Source organism: Salvelinus fontinalis, chromosome 18, assembly GCF_029448725.1.
Source record: "Salvelinus fontinalis isolate EN_2023a chromosome 18, ASM2944872v1, whole genome shotgun sequence".
Lineage (NCBI taxonomy): Eukaryota > Metazoa > Chordata > Actinopteri > Salmoniformes > Salmonidae > Salvelinus > Salvelinus fontinalis.
In genome coordinates this window covers 54074956-54095899 of record NC_074682.1, presented here as the reverse complement: position 1 = coordinate 54095899, position 20944 = coordinate 54074956, and the positions used below count along the sequence as shown (strand labels likewise).

Below are 20944 nucleotides of genomic sequence, written 5' to 3'. Positions count from 1 at the left end.
AACGAAAACAACCCACTTTGAGTATCTCTCCGTCTGCGTAGAGCACGTAGACGGTGACCTCGATGTTCTTCTGGACACTCTTTCCTCCCCTCTCAAAGTCCCCTCTCTCCAAGGTGAGGTACAGGTCGTTACGGATGTCACCTGGGGAGATTAGACAACAGAAATCAAATATGTATAATACTGTATCTTATACCATCTGTCGCGTCTGGCCTATGCTACTCGGTCATCGCTCATCCATATATTAATATATGTACATATTCTTATTCCATCCCTTCACTTAGATTTGTATGTATTAGGTAGTTGTTGTGGAATTGTTATATTACTTGTTAGATATTACTGCACGAACTAGAAGCACAAGCATTTCGCTACACTCGCATTAACATCTGCTAACCATGTGTATGTGACCAATAACATCTGCTAACCGTGTGTATGTGACCAATAACGTCTGCTAACCATGTGTATGTGACCAATAACATCTGCTAACCATGTGTATGTGACCAATAACATCTGCTAACCATGTGTATGTGACCAATAACATCTGATAACCATGTGTATGTGACCAATAACTTCTGCTAACCATGTGTATGTGACCAATAACGTCTGCTAACCATGTGTATGTGACCAATAACATCTGCTAACCATGTGTATGTGACCAATAACATCCGATTTGAAAATTGATTTTGAAATGGGTGATGACCTCATGTTAGTCTTGTTTCTAGCCGTATTATCACTATGTCAGGGCTCTCCAACCCTGTTTACACCCAGCGCCCCATCCCTCTCCTTCACCTCCCTGCAAATCATGACCTTTTCCCTGGGTGAACACACAGACAACTGGCCTATCTCCACCACCCACTGGATGTGCTGCTAGATCCCGAACACATTATTGATGCTTTCTATAACTGTTGACCTGTTTGCCCACACACACACACACACACACACACACACACACACACACACACACACACAGCTGTGTTGCTCCTTCCTACCCCAGAGTATTGACCAGTGCCGTCTGGTACGCTCACATTTCTTCTCATGTCTTGGTTTCAGAGGAAGATATTCCAGAGACACAACGTACAGTACGTTTAAGAGGAAAGTTCAAAGGTCAATCTATAAGGTGAGTTTAAATCAAGGCTGTTTAATATGACGTTATGGATCCTAACATGCAGATATTAAGAGAAGAACTCTCCATAACTCCGCAGCGGAGGCAGAGAATATATGAGTTCATTTGAATATTCTGCACGCATACGGCGTTGCTACAAGAAGCCTGAGTTTCCTGCTGTTTTGCGCGGTACTAACCATGAATAATGAAAAAGCTTGGAAGTGGGAACAATGAACCATCATTGTCTGTAAGAGTAACGGTGTGTCGTGCTTCTACACCTGCATTGCCTGCTGTTTGGGGTTTTAGGCTGGGTTTCTGTACAGCACTTCGAGATATTAGCTGATGTACGAAGGGCTTTATAAAATAAATAAAAAAATAAATAAACTTGATTTGATTTGTGGGTTATATCTCAGACATAAATTACTCAAGAATTCTCAACCCGTGACAGGAAAAACATTTTTGATTATTTGGTGATGTATTGAAGACATATTACTATAGTTTAACTACGTTAATATTACTACAGTTTAACTACGTTAATATTACTACAGTTTAACTATGTCAATATTACTATAGTTTAACTACGTTAATATTACTACAGTTTAACTATGTCAATATTACTATAGTTTAACTACGTTAATATTACTACAGTTTAACTATGTCAATATTACTATAGTTTAACTACGTTAATATTACTACAGTTTAACTACGTTAATATTACTACAGATAAACTAAGTTAATATTATAACATTTTATGCTGCATATTTACTATAGAACTGTATCTCTAGAAGCTGTTTATACTGCATATTTACTATAGAACTGTATCTCTAGAAGCTGTTCATACTGCATATTTACTATAGAACTGTATCTCTAGAAGCTGTTTATACTGCATATTTACTATAGAACTGTATCTCTAGAAGCTGTTTATACTGCATATTTACTATAGAACTGTATCTCTAGAAGCTGTTTATACTGCATATTTACTATAGAACTGTATCTCTAGAAGCTGTTTATACTGCATATTTACTATAGAACTGTATCTCTAGAAGCTGTTTATACTGCATATTTACTATAGAACTGTATCTCTAGAAGCTGTTTATACTGCATATTTACTATAGAACTGTATCTCTAGAAGCTGTTTATACTGCATATTTACTATAGAACTGTATCTCTAGAAGCTGTTTATACTGCATATTTACTATAGAACTGTATCTCTAGAAGCTGTTTATACTGCATATTTACTATAGAACTGTATCTCTAGAAGCTGTTTATACTGCATATTTACTATAGAACTGTATCTTATTTGACACAACTGAAGTTCCTTCTGGTTAAATAAAGTAACACTACATAATTTCATACCTTAATATTAATGAATACAACAGATATCCGTATCCTCCCAGCAAATACAGAGCATCCATATGGCTGTTAAGTAAACACAGGAGAATAGATAGAGAGAACGCAAGATATAAAGGCATTGGGAAAAGATGTGCTTTCTTTTGCTAACCCACATTCAAACACTATATGAATGTGATGGGCTGAGACAACCTTTACCCATTTGTCTGCTCCCACTGCCAGCCAGAGATAGCACTGTTATCTGGACACAGGCAGTATGAGGGTTTATCCAACAGGGTAGTGTTTATTGTGGATATTAAATGGACTACTGAACACTATAGTCACACACACACACACACACACACACACACACACACACACACACACACACACACACACACACACACACACACACACACACACACACACACACACACACACACACACACACACACACACACACACACACACACACACACACACACACACACACACACACACACACACACACACACACACACACACACAAATTGAAAACAGATATCTGATATCAATCTCAACAGTCCCGGTACGGAAGAGATTACCCTTAAGAATGGACGATTGTGAGTGCTGTAAATAACAATATAAGGACAGACTGACAGACAAGGTATGCCAAGGATGGTACAGTAAGATAACATGTGGTGATACCACTTATGTGCTAATATGAAATACAGACAATCTGGTTTACGTATCACGAGGCTAGGCGTGCAGCTCGGCTCAGCCTGTATCTTAGCAACGTGATGAGATATGGCTGTGATCACACTGTGGATCGATGGTATCGGGGTAGTAGTAGATTGGACTCCATTAATAAAGCTAAACTCCCAGGAACTAGCCGTGACTCACATACACGCACCAACACACACACACACACACACACACACACACACACACACACACACACACACACACACACACACACACACACACACACACACACACACACAGGGGGAACAAGGTGTACGCTACAGTCACAAGACACGGGTGTACGCTACGGTCACAAGACGAAGGCCTCCTGACTGTCCCTAGAATTTCTAAGCAAACAGCTGGAGGCAGGACTTTCTCCTATAGAGCTCAATTTTTATCGAATGGTCTGCCTACCCATGTGAGAGACGCAGACTTGGTCTCAACTTTTAAGTCTTTATTGAAGACTCATCTCTTCAGTAGGTCCTACGATTGAGTGTAGTCTGGCCTAGGAGTGTGAAGGTGAACGGAAAGGCTCTGGAGCAACGAACCGCCCTTGCTGTCTCTGCCTGGCCGGTTCCCCTCTCTCCACTGGGATTCTCTGCCTCTAACCCTATTACAGGGGCTGAGTCACTGGCTTACTGGTGCTCTTCCATGCCGTCCCTAGGAGGGGTTCGTCACTTGAGTGGGTTGAGTCACTGACGTGATCTTCCTGTCCGGGTTGGCACCCCCCCCCCTTGGTTTGTGCCGTGGCGGAGATATTTGTGGGCTATACTCCTCTAGTGGTGTGGGGGCTGTGCTTTGGCAAAGTGGGTGGGGTTATATCCTGCCTGTTTGGCCCTGTCCGGGGGTATCATCGGACGGGGCCAGAGTGTCTCCCGACCCCTCCTGTCTCAGTCTCCAGTATTTATGCTGCAGTAGTTTATGTGTCGGGGGGCTAGGCTCAGTCTGTTATATCTGGAGTATTTCTCCTGTCTTAACCGGTGTCCTCTGTGAATTTAAGTATGCTCTCTCTAATTCTTTCTTTTTCTCTTTCTCTCTTTCGGAGGACCTGAGCCCTAGGACCATGCCTCAGGACTACCTGGCATGATGACTTCTTGCTGTCCCCAGTCCACCTGGCCGTGCTGCTGCTCCAGTTTCAACTGTTCTGCCTGCAGCTATGGAACCCTGACCTGTTCACCGGACGTGCTACCTGTCCCAGACCTACTGTTTTCAACTCTCTGGAGACAGCGGTAGAGATACTCGGAATGATCGGCTATGAAAAGCCAACTGACATTTACCTCTGAGGTGCTGACCTGTTGCACCCTCGACAACCACTGTGATTATTATTATTTGACCCTGCTGGTCATCTATGAACATTTGAACATCTTGGCCATGTTCTGTTATAATCTCCACCCGGCACAGCCAGAAGAGGACTGGCCACCCCTCATAGCCTGGTTCCGCTCTAGGTTTCTTCCTAGGTTTTGGCCTTTTCTAAGGAGTTTTTCCTAGCCACCGTGCTTCTGCACCTGCATTGCTTGCTGTTTGGGGTTTTAGGCTGGGTTTCTGTACAGCACTTGGAGATATCAGCTGATGTAAGAAGTGCTTTATAAATACATTGGATTTGATTTGATTTAGCTAGACCCGGTTGCTGCTGAAGCACCCTGTTGATGTGAGTACTTCCCAATTTGGCTAAAAGAGTTCTGTTGTGATCGACTGAGGGTCAAACCCAGGTGCTGTGCTAGGCTGTACGGGGAGAGTTCTGTTGTGATCAACTGAGGGTCAAACCCAGGTGCTGTGCTAGGCTGTACGGGTAGAGTTCTGTTGTGATCGACTGAGGGTCAAGCCCAGGTGCTGTGCTAGGCTGTACGGGGAGAGTTCTGTTGTGATCGACTGAGGGTCAAGCCCAGGTGTTGTGCTGGGCTGTACGGGTAGAGTTCTGTTGTGATCGACTGAGGGTCAAACCCAGGTGCTGTGCTAGGCCGTTAAGCTGAAACATATCCATTAGTTTGTGAAAATAACACTGAGGTCTCAGGTTAGCCAGCCAGCCAGCCAGCCAGCCAGAGCAAGACAGAACAAGAGGAAGAGTGAGAGGAAGAGGAAGAGTGAGAGAAAGATGAAGAGGAAGAGTGAGAGGAAGAGGAAGAGACAGAGGAAGAGGTAGAGGGAGAGTGAGAGGAAGAGGAAGAGTGAGAGAAAGAGGAAGAGTGAGAGGAAGCGTGAGAGGAGTGAGAGGAAGAGAAAGAGAAAGAGGAAGAGGAAGAGTGAATTACGGGCACAGAGGGGCGGTACTTATACCAATCTACCTCCGTCTCTAGTGTGCAGTGGAGGGCAGGGGAGGGTAGTGGAGGGCAGTGGAGGGCAGTGGAGGGCAGGGGAGGGTAGTGGAGGGCAGTAGAGGGTAGTGGAGGGCAGGGGATGGCAGTGGAGGGCAGGGGAGGGCAGGGGAGGGTAGTGGAGGGCAGGGGATGGCAGTGGAGGGCAGGGGAGGGCAGGGGAGGGTAGTGGAGGGCAGGGGAGGGTAGTGGAGGGCAGGGGAGGGCAGGGGAGGGTAGTGGAGGGTAGTGGAGAGCAGGGGAGGGCAGTGGAGAGCAGGGGAGGGCAGTGGAGGGCAGTAGAGGGTAGTGGAGGGCAGTGGAGGGCAGTGGAGGGCAGGGGAGGGTAGTGGAGGGCAGGGGAGGGCAGTGGAGGTTAGGGGAGGGCAGTGGAGGGCAGGGGAGGGCAGTGGAGGGCAGGGGAGGGTAGGGGAGGGCAGTGGAGGGCAGTAGAGGGTAGTGGAGGGCAGTGGAGGGCAGTGGAGGGCAGTGGAGGGCAGGGGAGGGCAGTGGAGGGCCGTGGAGGGCCGTGGAGGGTAGTGGAGGGCAGGGGAGGGCAGTGGAGGGTAGTGGAGGGCAGGGGAGGGCAGTGGAGGGTAGTGGAGGGCAGGGGAGGGCAGTGGAGGGCAGGGGAGGGTAGGGGAGGGCAGTAGAGGGTAGTGGAGGGCAGTGGAGGGCAGTGGAGGGCAGTGGAGGGCAGGGGAGGGCAGTGGAGGGCCGTGGAGGGCAGTGGAGGGCAGTGGAGGGCAGTAGAGGGCAGTAGAGGGTAGTGGAGGGCAGTGGAGGGCAGGGGAGGGTAGTGGAGGGCAGGGGAGGGCAGTGGAGGTTAGGGGAGGGCAGGGGAGGGCAGTGGAGGGCAGTGGAGGGTAGTGGAGGGCAGGGAGGGCAGTGGAGGGCAGTGGAGGGCAGTAGAGGGTAGTGGAGGGCAGTGGAGGGCAGGGGAGGGTAGTGGAGGGCAGGGGAGGGCAGTGGAGGTTAGGGGAGGGCAGGGGAGGGCAGTGGAGGGCAGGGGAGGGTAGTGGAGGGCAGTGGAGGTTAGGGGAGGGCAGTGGAGGGCAGTGGAGGTTAGGGGAGGGCAGTGGAGGGCAGGGGAGGGCAGTGGAGGTTAGGGGAGGGCAGTGGAGGGCAGTGGAGGTTAGGGGAGGGCAGTGGAGGGCAGGGGAGGGCAGTGGAGGTTAGGGGAGGGCAGTGGAGGGCAGTGGAGGGCAGGGGAGGGCAGTGGAGGTTAGGGGAGGGCAGTGGAGGGCCGTGGAGGGCAGTGGAGGGCAGTGGAGGGCAGTAGAGGGTAGTGGAGGGCAGTGGAGGGCAGGGGAGGGTAGTGGAGGGCAGGGGAGGGCAGTGGAGGTTAGGGGAGGGCAGGGGAGGGCAGTGGAGGGCAGTGGAGGGTAGTGGAGGGCAGGGAGGGCAGTGGAGGGCAGTGGAGGGCAGTGGAGGGCAGTGGAGGGTAGTGGAGGGCAGGGAGGACAGTGGAGGGCAGTAGAGGGTAGTGGAGGGCAGTGGAGGGCAGGGGAGGGTAGTGGAGGGCAGGGGAGGGCAGGGGAGGGCAGTGGAGGTTAGGGGAGGGCAGGGGAGGGCAGTGGAGGGCAGGGGAGGGTAGTGGAGGGCAGGGAGGGCAGTGGAGGGCAGTGGAGGGCAGGGGAGGGCAGGGGAGGGCAGGGGAGGGCAGGGGAGGGCAGTGGAGGGCAGTGGAGGTTAGGGGAGGGCAGTGGAGGGCAGTGGAGGTTAGGGGAGGGCAGTGGAGGTTAGGGGAGGGCAGTGGAGGGCAGTGGAGGGCAGTGGAGGTTAGGGGAGGGCAGTGGAGGGCAGGGGAGGGCAGTGGAGGTTAGGGGAGGGCAGTGGAGGGCAGTGGAGGGCAGGGGAGGGCAGTGGAGGTTAGGGGAGGGCAGTGGAGGTTAGGGGAGGGCAGTGGAGGGCAGTGGAGGGCAGTGGAGGGCAGTGGAGGGCAGTGGAGGTTAGGGGAGGGCAGTGGAGGGCAGTGGAGGGCAGTGGAGGGCAGTGGAGGTTAGGGGAGGGCAGTGGAGGGCAGGGGAGGGCAGTGGAGGTTAGGGGAGGGCAGTGGAGGTTAGGGGAGGTTAGGGGAGGGCAGGGGAGGACAGTGGAGGGTACATGTACAGATAAGGTAGACTGACAGAGACACATTAAAAAGGAAAGCAAAAAACCTAGTAGAATATTGGGAAATACTAATGTTGTAGGAAGGTAGTAAGGAACATCATGTTGAATGTTGATTAAGGCAGAATCAACACTCTATAATACACTCTATGGTCACCAATCTATTCTGAGTCAAGATGGAAGCTGAGATCCACCACTCAGATTTTTTCTAAACATGACTTAAAAACTTAAGCAACATTAACCAATTAAAAACAGTTCTGTAGCAATGAGGTTTGTGCAGTAGGTTATAGACCCAATTTATTATCAATGCATATTAGCTATGCTCAGTAGGTTATAGACCCAATACATTATCCCTGTATATTAGCTATGCTCAGTAGGTTATAGACCCAATACATGATCAATGCATATTAGCTATGCTCAGTAGGTTCTAGACCCAATACATTATCCCTGCATATTAGCTATGCTTGAATTGCCCTGCTAATGTTGTTCTTCTCAGACCATTTAGGAAACATTTTACGTATACGATCACACTGGTAATAGATAATTTGTTGTAATAACTTGTGAGGCAGCGCTGAGTAAACATAATAATGTGTGTTTTTTCATTTTACTGGACTGTGTCACACCCTGGCCTTAGTTATCTTTGTTTCCTTTATTATTTTTGTTAGGTCAGGGTGTGACATGGGGGAGGTTTGTGTTTGGGTGATTATATGGTTAAGGGGTTGTTGGGTTTTGTGTGTGTGTTTTGTGTTGAGTAAGTATGTCTAGGTATGTCTATGGTTTAGTGAGGGTTTCTAGGTATGTCTATGGTTGCCTGAGTGGTTTCTCAATCAGAGACAGGTGTCTTTCATTTGTCTCTGATTGGGAGCCATATTTTAGGCGGCCATAGGCATCATGTGTTTGTTGGGTCATTGAGTTAGTCATTGACTTAGTCGGTGTCTTAGTCTGTGTCAAGTTGGCATGTTTTGCATTTAGTCGGTTTTGGTTTCACGGTCTTGGATTTGTTGTTTTGCTTTGTTTGGTCATCTCCTAAATAAAGAGAAGATGTATTATTTACACGCCGCGCCTTGGTTCTCTCTCTCTCCCATGGACGATCGTGACAGACTGATGACCTGCATCTGATGGTCAGTCTGAGGGGAGCGAACAGCGGTGTAGCTGCCTCTCTCCTTCCCTCCACTGGGAAATGGGGACACGGTGAAACTCAAGTCACACTGCATTATTTCTGCCTCATGCACCTATTCATGTTGTTACTCCTATAACCAGAGAAAGTGAAATATTCCTCGATGTAAAAAAGAGACTCAAGCCGCTAATAATAACAACACAAGTTTATTGGAAGACTTTGCTGTGGTCATTTATTACAGCTGCAGTGCTGGTTGTAGTGTGAGTGGAAGTAGGGAGAATGTGCATGTTATGGATTATAACAGTGTTAAACAAAGTGTTGACAGTACTGAAAAACAACTTCAACTTACTCATAAAAACAGCAGCTCTTTGCTGTGTTCGTTGAGTCTCTCTCTAGTCATGGCTTTAAAGTTTTAAAATCTCACATGATCAACTTTGCTGTGAGTTCAAGGCTTTTTTTCCCTGTCTATGGTGCGAGCTATCTGAGCTTTCTGATTGGTCAGCAGTAGGCCTATAAGTTCACTTGATTTGCTCTTTGGCCTGCAGGGTAGGCGGAGTTCTACCTTCAGACACCTGAAATGGGAACAAAATGGGAAAAAAAAAAAAAAAAAAAAAAATGGGAACACTTTGCCTTTCCGGGCACTAGGACTGCTGTATCAAGTGCACTTATGGCCAACAGCAAAAAAATAAAGTAATGCAAGTCTTTATCGTTGTTGTTTTCTTTTACAGAAATGTTTGGTGATCGATTAGGAATGTTTGGTGATCGATTAGGAATGTTTGGTGATCGATTAGGAATGTTTGGTGATCGATTAGGAATGTTTGGTGATCGATTAGGAATGTTTGGTGATCGATTAGGAATGTTTGGTGATCGATTAGGAATGTTTGGTGATCGATTAGGAATGTTTGGTGATCGATTAGGAATGTTTGGTGATCGATTAGGAATGTTTGGTGATCGATTAGGAATGTTTGGTGATCGATTAGGAATGTTTGGTGATCGATTAGGAATGTTTGGTGATCGATTAGGAATGTTTGGTGATCGATTAGGAATGTTTGGTGATCGATTAGGAATGTTTGGTGATCGATTAGGAATGTTTGGTGATCGATTAGGAATGTTTGGTGATCGATTAGGAATGTTTGGTGATCGATTACGAATGCCTTGAAGTTCAACCAGTTGACCGCGATCGACCGGTTGGTTGACCACAACTCTCCCTTGTAAACGAAACTCTGTGTCTCGATGACACTTTCCTGATCCCATCTCTCATCATGTAAGTCGGGCGAGCGTTGCGATTGGAATGACGATAGACACAGAAACTGTTGAAGGAGACTATTCTTGACCAATCAAATTGAGCCATGCTAAATTTAACCATAGCTAGCTTGTAGTATGTAGCATGATACAGTGCTCTCATTAACTTGTCTCTCTCCACTATAGCCAAGCACACAGGGCCCAAAACAAGCACTCAGGAGAGTTGGACTGGTTAACTTGTCTCTCTCCACTATAGCCAAACACACAGGGCCCAAAACAAGCCCTCAGGAGAGTTGAACTGGTTAACTTGTCCACTATAACCTAGCACACTGGTAATTTATTTTAACCAGGCAAGTCAGCAACAACAAATTCTTATTTTCAATGACAGCCTAAGAACAGTGGGTTAACTGCTGTGTTCAGAGGCAGAAAGACAGATTTTTACCTTGTCAGCTCAGGGATTCGAACTTGCAACCTATCGGTTACTAGTCCAATGCGCTAACCACTAGGCTACCTGCCACCCCAGGTTAACACATCTCCACTATAGCCAGCCAGCCACATAAAGAATGGCACTGGTTTGTGTTCCCTCATTTGGGGCTAAGACCCTCGGAGGGAAATACACTATTTTATTATTTGGATTGAGTCACCCGAACACTACTACATATGTAGGATCTTTTTTATTTTTTATTTTATTTTTTATTTTTTTATTTTGGGGGGTGGATCAGCTTAATATTGCGGAAAGAATGTTGCTTCCAATGTAATTGTCTGCATCATTTCCAATCCCCCATATTTTTTGGGGTAAATATATATATCCATTCACGTATGCATACATACACATACCTACATAGACATACATACTTTTTTTAAAGAGTATACCTTTATTATTATTCCCTGCAAACCCTACCCATATGTAGGATCTTAATTTGATGACCCTGTTGCAGTTATTTGAGGTTTAAAAAGGCTTCTGACGTTTTCCCTTACATGTATCCAGTGGAGGAAAAAGTACCCACTTGTCATACTTGAGTAAAAGTAAAGATATCTTAATAGAAAATTACTCAAGTAAAAGTGAAAGTTACCAAGTAAAAAACTACTTGAGCAAAAGTCTAAAAGTATTGGTTTTAAATATACTTGTGTATCAAAAGTAAATGTAATTGCTAAAAAATACTTCAGTAGCAAAAGTAAAAGTATAAATAATTTCAAATTACTTATATTAAGCAAACCAGACGGCACAAATGTCTTGTTCAATTTAAATGTATTTACGGAGGGCCAGAGGCACACCTCAGCACTCAGACAACATTTGCAAACAAAGAATTTGTGTTTAGTGAGTGCAGCAGATTAGAGGCAGTAGGGATGACCAGGGATGTTCCCTACAAAAATGTCTTAATTACAATCCACATTTCCTGTTGCTGCAGGATTATTTTCCTGCTTTAGCAAACTGCCTCAAATTAAGATCCTACATCTGTACTACACAGACCTGAGGCCAAATACTATTTGAGTGTTGGATTTAGCCTGCCTGGAGTGCCAGATGGACAGGGTTTGTAGTTTTCTATTAAGCCAGGGAAACTCAATAAAATCACAGATAAAGTATTTGAAATGATTTCAAATACCATTTGATCCCAGGTCTGCTACTCGGACCCATCAGTCACCCAGACTAATTGATTTATCGACATTTCATTCCAACAAGGATTTGAAGTGATTAGCTTTGCATGTGAATGAATGCAGTTGGACCTGAGTGTGATTATAAAGACGAGCTGGAGACTAGACTATTCACAAACAAATTAACCTGGGCTGAGAGGAGAATGGGGAAGGGATATGGAATAACGGAATGAGGGTTTAGAAGCAGAGTGGAATATTGATTGGGGGGGGAGAGACGACATCAATCATTAAGTGGACTATAAGAATGTGGACCACAACAGTGCAGACAGACGGACGGACAGACAGACATACCGACGGACAGACATAAAGATGGACGGACAGAGAGAGGGGAGGGACTCTGTCACTTTGTTGAAACTGTGTTGCTAGTCTTTAGAACCGGACTGCTGTCACAGCATTTCATAAAGAAACAGGGCCAAGCAGAGCCAAGACAAGTCTACTGTACTGTGTAGCCTGCATGGTCTAACACACCAACCCATCCACATACATTCAAGCCTTACTTCAGCCAGAAATACCAACTACTGCATTGAAACAACGGCCCAATAATCTCTCTTTCTCTTGACGTGTACACTGGTTCACTTCCCTTTAATGATTTGAAAGGAAATGACTGAGATAAGAAATATGATGGAAACTCCCTCTAGCCCATGTCTCCACCAATCCAATGCATTTAGATCTGTGGGAAGTAGTGAACACTTCAGGAGAAAGGAGCTATTATTGGGAGACATCCAATATAACATCAGTAGCCCAGTTCTCACCTGGCATGATGACATCGGGGAAGCCCAGCTTGCGTGTAATGGCCACGCCCCTATTGAAAATCATAGGGTTCTCTCTCCTGATTTGTTCCATCTCTCCTCTCAGCAGCTGGAGAGAGATGATCAGACCTGAGGAGGAGAAGACAGAGAGAGAGAGATTATCAGACCTGAGGAGGAGAAGACAGAGATTATCAGAATTGAGGAGAAAGAGAGAGAGATTATTAGACCTGAGGAAGAGAAGACAGAGATTATCAGACCTGCCTGAGGAGAATACAGAAAGAGATTATCAGACCTGAGGAAGAGAAGACAGAGAGAGATATGATCAGACCTGAGTAGAAGACAGAGAGAGCGAGAGAGAGCGAGAGAGAGAGAGAGAGAGAGATGATCAGACCTGAGAAGGAGAAGACAGAGAGAGAGAGATTATCAGATTTAGGAGGAGAAAAATAGGAATAGTATCCATTTAGTGGCCATTTTCTGTTCAGATCTGATCTGAGGATGGAGTGGGGACAACAGACAAGACATGTTCACATCATTTTCATGATTTATTCATATTAGAAAATAAGTAATACGACGAGTAAAATTGAAAAAGCAACAAATCCTCATTAAAAGACCTTGAGCCCTTCCCAGAAGGCCATATGATTTTCAGCAGATTTAAAAACAATGGCAATGTCTACTAATGAGAGGCTACTAATGTTTAAAGATGTTATAATATTTTATTGATAGTGCACATTTAATATTTCGTTTTAAATGGCTCTGGAAGTCAGTGTACAGTACTTCAGTGAGGGGAGGAGGAGAGGAGGACCTTGGAAAGCATTTTGTTCATAATTGCAATTTTTGGGGCAGCAAATGGCCAGACATTAGAAGCTGGTGCGAGCATGGATAAATAATGTAACTCAACCCTGCAGCGACTTCCTCTACTATTGCAGACACTACGGCATTATGCTATAACTAAAACATCACCACCCAGTGTCTCACCCATTGTCAATGTGTGTGTGTGTGTGTGTGTGTGTGTGTGTGTGTGTGTGTGTGTGTGTGTGTGTGTGTGTGTGTGTGTGTGTGTGTGTGTGTGTGTGTGTGTGTGTGTGTGTGTGTGTGTGTGTGTGAGAGAGCGCGTGGACTTTTAATATAAAGAGAGCATTTTTTATTCTGCCTGCCTCAGAATCTCAGGCTTTTTCTCAACCATTTAAAAGCCTGAGGTAATGTAGCTGCAGTAGTTTGAAGTTTCATACATATTGAATGGCTCCCTGAGGATGCTAACAGCTAACCAACTCGGAGCTGAACAGCTGCTGAAACATAAACTCCCACGGATGTACAGAGAAGAGGCGAGGAGGTATTCTGCCATTCTGTCTTTATGTTTCAGTCTAAAATGGACAAAATATTATTACAGAATAAATCCGTGTGCTTCTCATAATACCCTCAGCAGCTAAATCAGAAAGAACAAACCTAGAAAAGTCTAGAAAGAAGTCAGACCTTCTCCAAGTATAATTTCACATGTTGACTCTATGTTATGGTTAGATGGGGACTATGGTGACTCTATGTTATGGGTAGATGGGGACTATAGTGACTCTATGTTATGGGTAGATGGGGACTATGGTGAAGTGGTGACTCGATGTTATGGGTAGATGGGGACTATGGTGACTCTATGTTATGGGTAGATGGGGACTATGGTGACTATGTTATGGGTAGATGGGGACTATGGTGACTCTATGTTATGGGTAGATGGGGACTCAGGTGACGTGGTGACTATGTTATGGCTAGATGGGGACTATGGTTACGTGGTGAATCTATGTTATGGCTAGATGGGGACTATGGTGACACTATTTTATGGGTAGATGTGGACTATGGTGGCACTATGTTATGGGTAGATGGGGACTATGGTGACACTATGTTATGGGTAGATGGGGACTATGGTGACGTGGTGAATCTATGTTATGGGTAGATGGGGACTATGGTGACACTATGTTATGGGTAGATGTGGACTATGGTGGCACTATGTTATGGGTAGATGGGGACTATGGTGACACTATGTTATGGGTAGATGGGGACTATGGTGACGTGGTGACTCTATGTTATGGGTAGATGGGGACTATGGTGACACTATGTTATGGGTAGATGTGGACTATGGTGGCACTATGTTATGGGTAGATGGGGACTATGGTGGCACTATGTTATGGGTAGATGGGGACTATGGTGACACTATGTTATGGGTAGATGGGGACTATGGTGACGTGGTGACTATATGTTATGGGTAGATGGGGACTATGGTGACTCTATGTTATGGGTAGATGGGGACTATGGTGACTCTATGTTATGGGTAGATGGGGACTATGGTGACTATGTTATGGGTAGATGGGGACTATGGTGACTATGTTATGGGTAGATGGGGACTATGGTGACTCCATGTTATGGGTAGATGGGGACTATGGTGACTCTATGTTATGGGTAGATGGGGACTATGGTGACTCTATGTTATGGGTAGATGGGGACTATGGTGACTCTATGTTATGGGTAGATGGGGACTATGGTGACACTATATTATGGGTAGATGGGGACTATGGTTACGTTGGGACTATGTCATGGGTAGATGGGGATTATGGTGACTCTATGTTATGGATAGATGGGGACTATGGTGACGTGGGGCCTCTATGTTATGGATAGATGGGGACTATGGTGACTCTATGTTATGGGTAGATGGGGACTATGGTGACTCTATGTTATGGGTAGATGGGGACTATGGTGACACTATGTTATGGGTAGATGGGGACTATGGTGACACTATGTTATGGGTAGATGGGGACTATGGTGACACTATGTTATGGGTAGATGGGGACTGGTGACGTGGGGCCTCCATGTTATGGGTATATGGGGACTATGGTGACGTGGGGCCTCCATGTTATGGATAGATGGGGACTATGGTGACACTATGTTATGGGTAGATGGGGACTATGGTGACACTATATTATGGGTAGATGGGGACTATGGTTACGTTGGGACTATGTCATGGGTAGATGGGGACTATGGTTACTGTAACGGCTGTCATATTCTTCCTCCTCCTCGGACGAGGAGAGGCGAGAAGGATCGGACCAATATGCGGAGTGGTTAGTGCTCATGATGATTTATTATAACGAACACTGAACACTGAAATACAAAACAATAAACGAAGTGCAGAAACCTATACAGTACCGTGTGGTGAAAACACTAACACGGAAACAAACACCCACAAAACACACGTGAAACCCCGGCTGCCTAAGTATGATTCTCAATCAGGGACAACGATTGACAGCTGCCTCTGATTGAGAATCATACCAGGCTTAACACAAAATCCCAACATAGAAATTCACACATAGACAAACCCACCCAACTCACGCCCTGACCAACTAAATAAATACAAGACAAAGGAAAACAGGTCAGGAACGTGACAGTTACGTGGTAAAGAAATCTATTTAAGAGAAATAGATCAAAATGGTGCTATATCATACAACAGTTTAGTATCTCTGGTGTCATTTCAAAATTTTGACTTTCCGCATCGAATACAACAAGTGAAACGCTTACTTAAAAAGTAGAAACACATGTGTATAGTACTGAGTCAATGTGCAGGGCTACAAGGTAGTAATGAGGCTATATACAGGGAGTACCAGTACTGAGTCAATGTGCAGGGCTACAAGGTAGTAATGAGGCTATATACGAGGAGTACCAGCGCTGAGTTAATGTGCAGGGGTACAAGGTAGTAATGAGGCTATATACAAGGAGTACCAGCGCTGAGTCAATGTGCAGGGGTACAAGGTAGTAATGAGGCTATATACGAGGAGTACCAGCGCTGAGTCAATGTTCAGGGGTACAATGTAGTAATGAGACTATATATGAGGAGTACCAGCACTGAGTCAATGTGCAGGGGTACAAGGTAGTAATGAGGCTATATACGAGGAGTACCAGCGCTGAGTCAATGTGCAGGGGTACAAGGTAGTAATGAGGCTATATACGAGGAGTACCAGCGCTGAGTCAATGTTCAGGGGTACAATGTAGTAATGAGACTATATACGAGGAGTACCAGCGCTGAGTCAATGTGCAGGGGTACAATGTAGTAATGAGACTATATACGAGGAGTACCAGCGCTGAGTCAATGTTCAGGGGTACAATGTAGTAATGAGACTATATATGAGGAGTACCAGCGCTGAATCAATGTTCAGGGGTACAAGGTAGTAATGAGGTAATTGAGATAATACAGTACGTACATGTTGGTAGGGGTAAAAGTGACTAGGCAATCAGGATATTTAATAGACAGAGTAGCAGCAGCGTATGTGAAAGCGTGTCTATGTGTGAGTATGTGTGTGTGGCGTCTATAATCACACGTGTGTGTCTGTGTTTTGTGTGTGTGAGTGTACAGTGCATTCGGAAGGTATTTAGACCCCTTGACTTTTTCCAAATGTTGTTACGCTATGAAGCGACTCCTCAGTGAAAGGCACATGACAGCCCGCTTGGAGTTTGCCAAAACGCACCTGAAGGACTCTCAGGCCACGAGAAACAAGATTCTCTGTTCTGATGAAACCAAGATTGAACTCTTTGGCCTGAATGCCAAGCGTCACGTCTGGAGGAAACCTGGCACCATCCCTACGGTGAAGCATGGTGGAGGCAGCATCATGCTGTGGGGATGTTTTTCAGTTGCAGGGACTGGGAGATAAGTCAGGATCGAGGGAAAGATGAAGGGAGCAAAGTACAGAGAGATCCACACAGCCAAGTCAATGCAGGTGTCTGAATGTCCTTGAGTGGCCCAGCCAGAGGCCTGACTTGAACCCGATTGAACATCTCTGGAGAGACCTGAAAATAGTTGTGCAGAGACACTCCCCATGCAACCTTTCAGAGCTTGAGAGGATCTGGAGAGAAGAATGGCGGAAACTCCCCAAATACAGGTGTACCAAGCTTGTAGCATCATACCCAAGTAGACTCAAGGCTGTAATCGCTGCCAAAGGTGCTTCAAGAAAGTACTAAGTAAAAGTGTCTGAATACTTATGTAATTTTCAATACATTTGCTTTGTCATTATTTGGTATTATGACTTGGGGGTAGAAGCTGTTAAGGAGCCTTTTGGTCCTAGACTTCGCACTCTGGTACCGCTTGCCGTGTGGCAGAAGAGAGAACAGTCTATGACTGTTGACCCACACTGATGGGTCAACAGACTATGACCCACACTGATGGGCTCCTGGCACCACACTGATGAGCTCCTGGCACCACACTGATGGGCTCCTGGCACCACACTGATGGGCTCCTGGCACCACACTGACGGGCTCCTGGCACCACACTGACGGGCTCCTGGCACCACACTGACGGGCTCCTGGCACCACACTGACGGGCTCCTGGCACCACACTGACGGGCTCCTGGCACCACACTGACGGGCTCCTGGCACCACACTGATGGGCTCCTGGCACCACACTACCAGGTCTCCCTATAGACTGTCTCATCGTTGTCAGTGATCAGGCCTACCATCGTTGTGTCAATGGTCAACTTTATGATGGTGTTGGTGTCGTGCAGTCATGGGTGAACAAGGAGTACGGGAGGTCGGGAGGTGTTCAGTCCCAGGGTCCTTAGCTTAGTGATGAGCTTGGTAGGCACTATGGTGTTGAACGCTGAGCTGTAGTCAATAAACAGCATTCTCACGTAGGTGTTCCTTTTGTTCCTATTGCACCACACAATAGAGATCTATTGTGTGGTGCAATAGAGATTGCGTCATCTGTGGATCTGTTTTGGCTGGATGTGAGTTGGAGTGGGTCCAGGGTGTCTGGGATGATGGTGTTGATGTGAGCCATAACCAGCCTTTCAAAGCACTTCATGGCTACAGATGTGATTGCTAGACAGGCTACCTTGGTGTTCTTGGGCACAGGTACTATGGTGGTTTTCTTAAAACATGTAGGTATTACAGACTGGGTCAGGGAGAGGTTGAACATGTCAGTGAAGACACTTAACAGTTGGTCAGTGCATGCTTTGAGTACACGTCCTGGTAATCTGTCTGGCCCTGCAGCCTTCACCTGAATATTAACTTGTTTAAAGGTCTTACTCACATCGGCTATGGAGAGCGAGATTACACAGTCGTCCGGATCAGCTGGTGCTCTCACACATGGTTCAGTGTTGCTTGCCTCGAAGCGAGGCATAGAAGGCATTTAGCTCATCTGGTAGGCTCGCATCACTGGGTAGCTCTCTGCTGGGTTTCCCTTTGTAATCTGTGATAGTTTGCAAGCCACGCCACATCCGACGAGCGTCAGAGTCGGTGTAGTAGGATTCAATCTGAGTCTTATACTGACGTTTTGCTAGTTTGATATACGCGTCCGGATTAGAGTCCTGCTCCTTAAAAGTGGCAGTCCTAGCCATTATCTCAGTGCGGATGTTGCCTGTAATCCATGGTTTCTGGTTGGGATATGTATGTAAGGTTAATGTGGGGAAGACGACGTCGATGCCCTTATTAATGAAGCTGGTGACTGATGTGTTAAACTCCTCAATGCCATTGGACGAATCCCGGAACATATTCCAGTCTGTGGTAGTGAAACAGTCCTGTATGTTAGCATCCACTTCATCGGGACCACTTCCGCGTTGAGCACGTCACTGGTACTTCCTGTTTGAGTTTTTGCTTTCAAGCAGGAATCAGGAGGATGTAGTTATGGTCAGATTTGCCAAATGGAGGGAGAGCTTTGTCTCATCTCTGTGTATGGAGTAAAGGTGAGTTTTCATCCCTCTAGTTGACAGGTGACATGCTGGTAGAAATTAGGTAAAACTGATTTCAGTGTTCCTGTATTAATAATCACCGGCCACTAGGAGTGCTGCCTCTGGATGAAGCATTTTCTTGTTTGGTTATGACCCTATACAGCTCGTTGAGTGCGGTCTTAGTGCCAGTATCGGTGTGTGGCGGGTAAATAGACAGCTACGAAAACTACAGATGAAAAGGCTCTTGGTAAATAGTATGGTCTGCAGTTTATCATGAGGAATTCTAACGAGCAGAACCTAGAGACTTCCTGAATAGCACCAGATAGATTTATACTATCAATGTCCTTGTTCAGCCATGACTCCCAGAAGTATAGTATATTACAGCAATTGATGTCCCGTTGATAGGATAGTCTCAAATGAAGCTTGTCCAGTTTATTCTCCAGGTATTGCACACTAGCCAATAGAACTATCTGATTATCCTACCAAGGCAGTCCTATCTCAGTGGCTGATCCTGAGGACTATGTTCTATAACTGGTATGTCAATGACATGTACATGATCTAATTGACTGTCTAGAAACTTAACTAGCCTTCAGATCCTTGATTCCTCCCGTCCTTGATTACGCAATCTCTCGCGTCCATCTCAAAGCTCATTGGAGGAGAAGGTCTGCCGGGAGGGAAATTGGATTCTCTCCTTTAATGAGCTTTGAGGGGGGAAGGCCCTTGATGTACACAATATCAATTAAGAGAATGACATTCTATTGGTAGGCTACCAATTACAGAGATTATCGGAGAGAAGGGAAATGACCCTGTGAAGGGTTGGACAGGGTACGACACACACACACACACACACACACACACACACACACACACACACACACACACACACACACACACACACACACACACACACACACCTGGGGGGCCAGGTAGTGAGTGAATATAATAGTATAACAGTGTAAGTATCATGGCCAGAGTTAGGGGTTAGGTTAACATACCATAGTTGGTGCTGGGCGCTGTGTACTTGGTGCTGGATTTTCTTATGATGTTTTCATGGATCTGGTACCACTCGTTCTCATTGTTACATCTGTAGGGGAAACAAAGATAGGAAACATCTCTAGCAGACATAAAGATGTTGTGCATCCAAGTGCATTGGTATTCAACTGCGCGCGTGTGTGTGTGTGTGTGTGTGTGTGTGTGTGTGTGTGTGTGTGTGTGTGTGTGTGTGTGTGTGTGTGTGTGAGTTGTGCATTCGATTGCATTAATATTCAACTGATCTAAAGACTGAACCTGACTGGATATTTCCTCTGGTAGTTAGAAGGCTACAGTTTTTACGCAATGCAGAAACGAGAGAGAGAGAGAGAGAGAGAGAGAGAGAGAGACATACAGAGAGAGAGAGAGAGTGTGAGAGAGAGAGAGAGTGTGAGAGAGAGTGTGAGAGAGAGAGAGTGTGAGAGAGTGTGAGAGAGAGAGAGTGTGAGAGAGTGTGAGAGAGAGAGAGAGAGAGAGAGAGAGAGAGAGAGACAGAGAGAGAGAGAGAGACAGAGAGAGACAGAGAGAGACAGAGAGAGACAGAGAGAGAGAGAGAGAGAGAGAGAGAGAGACCGGTCCAACCCTAATCCGCCAGCTCTCCTCAGCAGTGCGCATGCTGGTTCCCTCCAGCCAACATCAGTATGGTACAGCAGTCTCTGCGCCGCCTTTAGCCGGAAAGCAGCCATCCTGCTCTCCAGTTCCACCAGGCCCTGTCCTCCTTCATGGACGGTCATGTACAACACTGCTGCCTTCAGCCAGTGATGGCCCGACCAAAAGAAGTCCACCAGCTTGCGTTGCAGGTCTGCAAGCAGACCGGCGGGGGGGTTGAGGACAGCCAGTTTATGCCACAAGGAAGATGCCACCAGGTTGTTAATTATCAGCACCCTCCCTCTATATGACACTTGGGATAGGAG

The 20944-nt window shown here is 46.2% G+C and overlaps 1 protein-coding gene across 19 annotated transcripts in view; it reads right to left on the bottom strand.

The window, feature by feature from the left end:
• The window catches only part of LOC129815762 (dedicator of cytokinesis protein 3-like), a 400044-nt gene that overhangs the window by 73369 nt on the left and 305731 nt on the right, over positions 1-20944 (bottom strand). For all 19 annotated transcript variants that reach the window (XM_055869857.1, XM_055869854.1, XM_055869856.1 and 16 more), the window contains 3 exons: positions 19997-20085; positions 12316-12441; positions 17-141 (listed from right to left, as the gene is read on the bottom strand). In XM_055869857.1, the coding sequence (XP_055725832.1) occupies positions 17-141; positions 12316-12441; positions 19997-20085 (340 nt within the window). The remainder of the gene's footprint in view (positions 1-16; positions 142-12315; positions 12442-19996; positions 20086-20944) is intronic.